The sequence below is a fragment of the Triticum aestivum genome, chromosome 5B, assembly GCF_018294505.1.
Source record: "Triticum aestivum cultivar Chinese Spring chromosome 5B, IWGSC CS RefSeq v2.1, whole genome shotgun sequence".
Classification (NCBI taxonomy): domain Eukaryota; kingdom Viridiplantae; phylum Streptophyta; class Magnoliopsida; order Poales; family Poaceae; genus Triticum; species Triticum aestivum.
In genome coordinates, this window is record NC_057807.1 from 488,872,301 (window position 1) to 488,882,425 (window position 10,125).

Sequence of the window (10,125 nt, forward strand, 5' to 3'; positions counted from 1 at the left end):
GCTTTCAGTCTACAAGGGTACGTGGATGGCATTCTCCCCTCCCGTTGCTATGCATCACCATGATCTTGTGTGTGCCTAGGAATTTTTTTGAAATTACTATGTTCCCCAACAACGGATGCGAGAGACCATCATCCAACACTGCCCGCATACATTTCAAACACTTTTTCAACAAATCGGATGAAATTCATGCAAACACGACGGTGTTCATATAGACCGGACAAAATTCATTACATTTTGGACATATTTTAACTAAAATAGCTAAAACTATGTGCACGTCCGGCCGCACGGAACTCCATTCCCACAACACGGATACACTACACTAGTCTACGGCCGGTCGTGGTGGATCCCTTTGTCTTCCCCATGTCCGGCAGTCCACTCGTCTGACTGTCGTGAGCCCAGAGGTATATGCTTCAACACAAAGGGCGGCTCACTTCCCCATGTTCGGCAACGACGCTCATCGGAGTGGAACCGCCGCGATATGCTTCGGCAGGAGGGGGTGATGGCTTGCGACCGGGCAAGACATCGGCTGTGTACCCCAGCGTCGCTTTGGCACTGACCTTCATGGGACCCAAGCAGCAGCGGCTTCCCGTGTTCTACTTCTCCTTGATGACCTCGGCAAGCACAGACATGTTGGACGTTGCGTCGCCGACCTCCAACAGCAGGGCGCGGTTACGGACATGTTGAGGGCGGATGGCGCGGTCGCAAGCACGGGAGGAGTGGTGGGACACGACGTCGTCCACGGCAGCCACGATGCATGGGCCTCTGTGGTCCACTGCGTGCCAGCCTAGAGCAACATGCCACTCCTCGGCGAGTTGGCTTGAAGCGGCGAGTTGCTAAACGACGCGCTGGCTTGGAACTTCTGCCTTCGCGAGCTGGCCTGCAGCCGCTTGGACCATCGACGGAGGTAGAGCGGAGAGTTGCCTGGCTCGTATCCGGCGGACTCGACGGGCCACCCAGCCATCTTGTATGCCGGAGAACTTGTCTTCCTGCTCATCGGATGCCATGGAGCTTGTGAAGAAAATGGTGTGCAAGGAGGAGATGGGAGCGGAGTGTCGTACAATTTTTACCTGCCGTCTGCCATCGTTTAAACAACGGGGGATGAACGGAGCCAACCTGTGTTGTGTTTAATGACGGGTGACTCGCTAATGGACGTGTGGCCGGAGTAGGTTTCTCGACACACGTGCGGGTTTTAGTGAAGAGAGGCGGGCAGTTTGTGGTGATTTGAATGCGGCAAGGAGACATGTTCAGTCGGACGAGCAGCAGGTGTCGCTCTCTCGGCTGACACCCCGCTTCAATGCCGACAATGAGAGGTCATGTCCGTCTTTGTCGTCCTCCCGTCCGGTCAAATCGCGGGATCAATGTCTGCCGCTGCATGCTCTGGGCCGGCATGAATACAATACGTCAAACGACACAATGTGTGGGATGAAAAGTGTGGGAGGAGTATGTGGGGTTTGGATGGTCAGGGCGGTCAGATGCGGGTGTGGCAGCGGTCTAGACGCCCACAAAGCCCCATCCCCCATTTTTCTCCGGTTTGTGAGGAAAGCCGCTCGACGGATCCAATGGTGGTACCTGAAATGTTGTCTTGTGTAGTCAATTTAAAATTGTGTAGTCAAATATAAGAATTTATACAAATTTGTACCAATATTTCTACATCTATATGCTAGTTTCACAAAAAGTTGGGTAGTCAATTGACTAACCAACTTGTACTGGACAGATCAATACATACCCGCATGGGTGGTTCGGACAGCGTGGTCTGGACGTATGTTGACGGTTGATGCCCTGCAAACGAAATGCCAAGGTTGTCGGAAAGAGACAGTGACGTGGACCATAATCGAGGGACCAAAATTTCTCCAGTCGTGCGTGGACCAATCGATTAGAAATGGTAAATTTACTTACGCATTGGGTAAAAAAGGACTCGTCCTGGTGCAAGTAAGTGGCCCACGCTGGGCCCGGTAGCATTCATCGCGATGGCCCCTACTCTTGCCCAACGCCTCGTCGTAGTTTCGGGCGGCCATCGGCGTGCACACGCGACCGGCTGGTTAGCAAGGAGCCAAAGACCAGCGGTTCACGATGTTCACACTCCGAAGTGATTTTTTCATTTCGAAATAATATAGATCTATTATCAAAGTTCTAGAAGTACAGAGCATGTTAGCCTAAAAAAAAGTACAGAGCATGTAAGCCTTAAAAAAAGTACGGAGCATGTCAAACATAATAAATATTACATCGAGATTCTGATATCACCGAACAACCACTATCGCGTCAGAACGAGCCGCCGACGCATCACTTAAGGACCGACGCGCTGGAATTGCAGCCGTCGTCATTGAACCCTTGAATAGATCTAAAGCATCTTACACTACATCTCGTCATACAACGAGAAAGGCTAACCTCATTGCCTTGAAGAGAAGACAGGAATCTATGACGGAGCTCCGTCAACTATATATGTCTAGATGGACGAACTCGAAAGGATCGAAGCCCGGAAACAAACTCGAAGAAGAAGCGCCGCCATTCACCCGAGCGCCATACCCGCGGTGACTAAAAAACCTTAACCTAAACTACTAACCAGAACGAAGGCATCGGGATTCCCCTCCCAGCCACCGACTGTCGGAGCGGCAGGCAAAGGGGAGGTGAATCCACGAGCTTGCCGACGAAGCTTGGAAGGAAGAGTTTGCCCTAGCCATCAATGGGCAGGAAAAGGATACCTTTAATTTAATTCCATGTTGGTCAAAAATAAGGGGAAGTGTTGCTAAGGGTATCTACAACCGGACGCCCCATATCTGCCACAAAACGTTTGGGCGGCCTGCCCAGTCACTGTCGGTCAGGAAGTTTCCACCCAATAGGATCGAGCAAATGTAGCCCAAGCGTCGGGGCTGTCCGGCACCCCATACCCAGCCCATACGTGGGGCGGATATGGGATGCCTAGACTCGCGCATGTCGCTTCCTCATACTACGCGCCAGTCATCTTTGTCGCCTCCCTCGACTCCCTCATATCCCACAGGCAAGGTCACAACCATGGCGGCATGCAGAAGTGCAACGCGGCCTCCCTGTATCCCGCTGGCTGCCGCTATTTGGATCTCCTTCTCAGTACCTCGGTCACCTGCCCCATGAGGATGATCTCTTTATCTTTTCCAGCGCGTAAACGTCCTCCAGATTCACATTGAGTGCCCCCCCCCCCCCCCACGGGACCGCACACTTCTTCCAATTTTTCTATACTTTGGGTAATTCGGGATTACCCGAACCCGAATTGTCGGGTATGAAAAACTTCAGGCGGATTTCGTGTTTCATTTCTGAAAACTCAATTTTTTATAACCCGAATTACCCGGCCAGAATTTTGGGTAAACCCGAACGCCTAGCCTAAGAGCCAATGAATGCGGATGCTGGAGTCGGAGGTCAAAGCCGCTCACGCGACATCCATGCATGTCGACCCGGAGGAGCAGCTCCTCCATGATGTCCTCCGTTGGCCGCAAACGACATAGATGGATGTGAGGCGCCTCCACCGCAAGAACACCAAGGCGCTCTACCTCGACATCGAAGCATCTAAGGGCCTCACGCCGCAGAAGGAGACCGCCGCGTCAAAGGAGGTAGCTCGCAAAGGAGTCTGTCCGACGCCTCACCAGCTACATCTTGTCATCGTCGGACGGCGGCACGACGACCCACCTCCCGCTGTGGACACCTACACGGAATACTACCGCCACTCCGGTGGGCGCAAGGGGACGTGCTTGACAAGAAAATGGTGACCTCCGCTGCCCTGCTCCGTTTTTCTAGTTTTTTAATCTATGTAGGTTAAATTTGTCCAGTGATGAACTATGTCCGATGAACTCAGGGATGATGAACTATGTTTTTGGGTTGGTGTGCTATATATATAGATAGGTTTGATTTATGTTGCATTGTTTATATACGTTTGCATGGATTGCATGGAATTAAAAGACAACCGTTTGCGAAGCATGACTGTAGACGAGGACAAATAGGTGTTGACCGGTCACTGTCGATGGACACACTCAGACGCGTCCGCAAACTTATAGAGGGTGAGATTTGTGCGTCTAGGTTGTAGATGCTCTAGTGCCAACTTCAAATCGCCGACCCAAATAGGCGCATATTTGGTCCTTTTTTGTATGTTTGGATTAGTCGTAGGGGCGGCGTCCGGCCCCATACGTGTTTTGCTGGCCAGTGCGCCCAACCGACCGACCCATTTGGTCCGCCCGGCCGGTAGGCGGCCAGATTTACACAATTGTAGACTTGCGTGCATATAAAAATGTAACCAAAAAGAAACATTGCACATAGACATACTCATTCACAAGATCACAGAGAATTTCGTATGCAAGCATCTTAATAGCTGCAACACATTTCTGATAAGAGGAGAAGCCAACCTTTCCCAAGGCATCCTCCTTGCATCTAAAGTAATCAGCATACTCCATCACTCCCTCCCGAATACGATTGAACACATGTCTCTCCATCCGGAAACGGTGCCGAAAAAGCTTGTCATTAAAGGGTGGAGATATGCACTGAAAGTAATCGGCTAAGAGTAGGCAATGACCGCTCTCTCTGTTGTGATTCAACGCCGGAGCATGGCCCGGGATCGATCCCCTAAACCTCGGCCACTGCCAAGTAATGTGGTCATTGACGACCATAGCCGCGACCACAAAATCTTCATTGTTCGGCGATGAATCGTTTGATGAACACAGAGAGTTATTGAAAAAAGGACTCGTCCCCACTATCCATGGTACCTTGTGGGCAAAAGGCTGAACACCTTGCGGGCATGGTGGAGTAGCGGCCGGTGAAGAGCCTCGCACCCTCCCCCACACAGGCAGCAGGCCTGTCGAAGTGGAGGCGAGAGTGGTGCCGGCAGAGGTGGAGCGTGAGGCCGACAGTTGTGGAGGCGAGGGGCGCTGCCAGACCATGCCTTCTCGTGCTATGTCGGCGCCGAGAAGAGACCACCAACGCCGATAAGAGTGGGCCTCGGATGCGGCGTGGAGGTGGGGGACGTGTGTGGATGAGGGCGGCGGCCTGGGTAGCATCCAAGCGATCGAAAGTGAGCAGTGATAGCGAGGACGATATGGCCGAAGGTGTCGGGTGTGGAAGGGGAGGGGGACAATGGCAATGTGCCACCGACGGACGAGCCAGGGGGCAAGGGAGAGCTTCGCGTGCGTCCGCGCCGATGAAAAGCCGGCTCAAATTTAGGCTGAAAATGGGTCTCGGCGGACGAAAAACGGACACCCGTCCATTTACGTCCGCGTATTGGACCGTGGTTTCTGTCCGCGCGAATCCAAATGAACGCGGAAGGACCAGATGGGTCGGCGGGTTGGACTTGGGCTAAGCAGCCGCCACCAATGTATGAATTGGCTTAATTGGCCTCGTGCACCCCGACAGCACATGCAGCAGCCCCACCCCAGAGCGGGCGGGCGCGCGTGCATGGATGCATGGAAGTGGTTTGATTTCCAGCAATCACATACAGGCTAGCAGTACATGTCAGGGTGGTTGTTGTCCATGCATGGGATGGATGAGTGGACCTCCTAGCTAGCCTCGTGCTCATTGGCTGGCGTCATGGATGATGGATGCACTGCATTTGGCCCCAAGAATCCAAGATCACCTCCTTGCTCCATCGAGCAGCCACCCCCCTCCCAAAAAGAAAAGGTCCCTCCCTCCCGTACGCGCCACACACGAGCATCTCCAACGCGGAATCGCGGATCTTCCTTCCCTCCGCTTTTCACACTCACTCCCTCTGCTACAAGCCGCCAAAACCTTTTAAAGATTTTAGTATGGACTACATACGGATGTATATAGACATACTTTAAAGTATAGATTCACTCATTTGCTCAGTATGTACTCCCTCCGTTCGAAATTACTTGTCGCGGAAATTGGATATATCTAAACGTATTTTAGTTCTAGATACATCCATTTACGAGACAATTAATTCCAATCGGAGGGAGTAGTCTATAGTGAAATATCTAAAAAGTTTTATATTTATAAACGGAGAGAGTAATTCTTTATAGAGATTTCACTATGGACCACATATGGATGCATATAGATGCATTTTAGCGTATACATTCATTCATTTTATTGTTTATAAATCCCTACCAAAATTACGGAGCGAGTATATATCTACCCGTAGCGTGCCCACGAACCACACCACAGCACACCAACCGCGCGCCACTGATCCATCAACTCCACTCCACTAGCTACGTACCTTCCGACCGAGCAGCCAGAGAGATGGAGAGGGTGGTGATGAGGCTGGTGAGGAACAAGCAGTCCCTCCGCCAGCTGCAAGGGGCCGCCGCCGGCGGCCTAGCGTCGTCGTCCTCCGCCTCCTCGACCGCCGGCGCCGCCGCGTCCTCCTTCTCCACCCTGCAGCAGCAGCAGGAGGACCACCCCGGAGTGCTCAACATCAGGGACACCGCCGCCCACGTGCGTTACCTGCACCCCGCTTCCATCTTCTTCCACTAATAAATCGACCAGCTAGTAGCTCCATCTGATGCTCCCTCCTCTCCCTCGGATGTGTGATATGGCAGCTCATCGGCCGGACGCCGCTGGTGTACCTGAACAAGGTGACGGAGGGGTGCGGCGCCCGCGTCGCCGCCAAGCTCGAGTTCCTCCAGCCTTCCTTCAGCGTCAAGGACAGGTTAATTGCTCATTATTACCTCAATTAATCTCCTCTTCGCGTGACAGTCACGCACATCAAATCAAAGATCCTAATTTACTACTATAGTATATATCGTGTGGTGTCTGTGGGCCGTTATCAATCAGTTGTCGATCATGTTCCAGTGGCTGCAGATCAATTCCTGCTTGATTGGTCGGTTGGTGGACAAGAACTAGCATCTTATCCACGTTTGCTCTAGACTAGACAGTAGACAGCCAAGTGGAACCAATCGAATATCCGGTCTGATAACAATAATATCGATGGTCATAATCAAAACCCCCAGATCTTTGACTTGTGCGTAGGCAGGCTCCAGCAAGTCTCCATCTATATGAAACCAGAAGATCATCAAACTATATATTATCATCCATCCCTACCTGAACTAATATCGCCAACGAGCGGCATATATACGATCCATGTCATATTCACCGACGGGGACTGGTTAATCTATTGGTATTATCATGCTATAATAGACACACTGGTTGGAGAACATCTCGAGCAAACTATTGTTATTGTTCTGATCTAGATAGCGACCCAAATTTACTAAAATACCCTCCCCATCGATCCGGTCGCTTTCGTGGGGGGAAATTATAAATGGACAAGTCGGGCTCCGGATCCATATTTTCTTGTCTGCCTCATTGTGATGCATAGACAGTGATATGCGCTGGGATCCAAGGAAAGAGTTAGAGACAGATGCAGTTAGTCTTTTCTGTCAATACATGTATACAAGTCATGAGTGACTAGTCCACCTTACCTTTGGTCATTTAAGTCTTAGACTACTTTGCAGTCTAGAACAATGCATTCTCCATCCAGATCTACAAGCCAGTGTGTATACATAGACAGTGATATGCACGGGATCCAAGGAACAGAGACAGATGCAGTTAGTCTTTTCTGTCAATACATGTATACAAGTCATGAGTGACTAGTCCACCTTATATTTTGGTCTTTGAAGTCTTGCTACTTTGCAGTTTAGTACTAGTACAATAATTCTCCATCCAGATCTACAAGCTAGTGTGGAAGGGATCTGATCTCTATTGTTATGTTCCACTATAGCTTATCCTAGTGGAGCTGACAACCCCACTTGTTTGATTTAACTGTTTACAAACCTGAAGGCTTACCTTTTACTCTACTTATTCGCAAGAATATATATACAGCCAAAACAAGCATGTAAAACGAAATAAGAAAATAACAAGCCTGTTTATTATCCGTCAGTATATCTGAAGGAAACAAGAATTCCACCTCTGTTTCCTGTGTGAATAAGTGATTAATACGTCTGATGTATGATCCAGGCCAGCAATCTCCATGATCGAAGACGCGGAGAAGAAGGGGCTGATAACCCCAGGCAAGGTCAGTCGTCACTCATGCTTTCAGATAGATTGACAACTGTATTCGGTAAAAAGTATTGTACCTCTTGAACTAAGCTCAGGCCCATTCAACAGCCAAGAGGAAGTAGCAACAATTTGCTGTCAAAAAAAGAAGGAAGCAACAACTTTGATAGATAAAATAAATAAATAAGTAAAAGAAAACCGGTCATTCAGCATTGAGTTCTTATTTCATTTGGAAATGGCATTGAGATTGCAAAAACACGAAACAATAGGAGGCATGTCCTTCATTGTGTCAGTTTTTTTTGACAGAAATTCAGAGTTCTTGTTGAAAAAACCACACCGTTATTCTGCAAGAAATCAGTCACACTATGACACCTGCATATGGATCTGAAACTAACCATAAGTCGCTTCTGAAATAGACGACGCTGATCGAGCCCACATCCGGGAACATGGGCATCGGCCTGGCGTTCATGGCAGCACTCAAAGGGTACGAGCTCGTGCTGACGATGCCATCATACACCAGCCTCGAGAGGAGGGTGGTCATGAAGGCCTTCGGTGCGCAGCTCGTGCTCACTGACCCGGCCAAGGGGATGGGAGGCACCGTCAGGAAAGCAACCCAGCTCTATGAGAACCATCCCAGCGCCTTCATGCTCCAGCAGTTCGAGAATCCCGCCAACGTCCAGGTGCACTACGAGACTACCGGTCCGGAGATATGGGAGGACACGCTCGGGCAGGTCGACATCTTCGTCATGGGAATCGGCAGCGGCGGCACCGTCACCGGCGTCGGCAAGTACCTCAAGGAGAAGAACCCCAACGCAAAGATCTATGGAGTTGAACCTGCCGAAGCAAATGTCCTGAACGGTGGCAAGCCAGGTAGGATATTGGTTTCAGAAAATGATCAGACCTTCTTCTTCTCTTTTTCATGCTAGATATCTTTTTTTAGTTAGTTCCTGATCATGTTGCTAACTGAACCCAACTGCAGGGCCTCACCTCATCACTGGAAATGGAGTTGGATTTAAGCCAGATATTTTGGATATGGATATAATGGAGAAGGTTCTAGAGGTACGAATCAAACTGGACTTCTTCTTTTGGTAGAATAGATTATGTAATTCTTACTGAACTCATGCATGTAATTGACAGGTGAAAAGCGAGGACGCCGTTACGATGGCGCAACAGTTGGCACTGCAGGAGGGCCTGCTGGTAAGTTTAAAAAAAAAACTGCTCCCTAAGGAAAGGAAAATAATGGTTATATTGGCTCATGTGTAACTGAACTGGTTACTTCAAAATGTGCTGAAATTGCTACATTTTCTCAGGTGGGGATATCATCAGGAGCCAACACAGTGGCTGCGATCGAACTCGCAAAGAGGCCAGAAAACAAAGGGAAGCTCATCGTGGTACGACATACATACCCATATCTATGAAATTTATGCAAACATATGTTAAGATGGAGAAGTTTCAGAAGACTGACTGACCGATGCACCTCTGTTGTTTCAGACTGTTCATCCGAGCGCGGGAGAGCGATACTTATCGTCGGCGCTATTCGAGGGTCTGAGGAAGGAGGCTGAGGCAATGCAGCCAGTGCCAGTGGACTAAGTTGGAGCTATACAATGCATGTAGAATAAATTCACTGCAACCATGTTGCAAGTGCTAGTCATACCTCATTTGTGATTCTTCAGTTTGTTCATCATGTGGAAGTCGTGTAAACAACAGTTCAAATGGTTGAAAAAAGGACTTTACCTCTCTGGAGATCCATGATGTGCATGTCTTTGAGTTGTGGGGATCATGGGTCAAGTGATACTATGTGCTTCGATCTTGCCAAAGTCGAACAACCTTTTTCCGTCAGTGTGTGCGGCGCCGACATGGCTGCTCAGGCCGCCTCAGGTGATCCACTGGGTCGTGTCGTACTTGGGGTTGCACCGGCAAGACCGCTTTGCTGGAGCGGCTTCAACCGCGTGAATAGCCTCGTCCTTCTGTGCTTCTGGCCCAGGTTCCTGCCGCCTCCTCTCGCCTTCTCCTAGCAGCAAGGCGGCAGCATCAATGGACAGTGTTTCACTTCTCGTCCTCCTCTTCCTCGCCCCCCACACAAGCTGCAGGCCCCACTCGCTGCCGGCTTCTTTTGTCAGGTCAGCTGCAGAATATATACATAACAGAGGGTGATTTTCTTCGTCTCAT

General features: G+C 49.9%; 1 protein-coding gene across 1 annotated transcript; it reads left to right on the forward strand.

Moving 5' to 3' along the window:
- The first annotated feature begins 6,088 nt into the window (after positions 1-6,088).
- Positions 6,089-9,699, forward strand: LOC100682425 (bifunctional L-3-cyanoalanine synthase/cysteine synthase 1, mitochondrial). Its single transcript, XM_044533770.1, has 8 exons — positions 6,089-6,399; positions 6,504-6,613; positions 7,918-7,975; positions 8,373-8,826; positions 8,936-9,015; positions 9,094-9,153; positions 9,267-9,347; positions 9,448-9,699. Exons 1-8 carry the CDS (start codon positions 6,205-6,207, stop codon positions 9,544-9,546), a joined length of 1,137 nt encoding a protein of 378 aa, XP_044389705.1. The 5' UTR covers positions 6,089-6,204; the 3' UTR covers positions 9,547-9,699.
- The last annotated feature ends 426 nt before the right edge of the window (positions 9,700-10,125 follow it).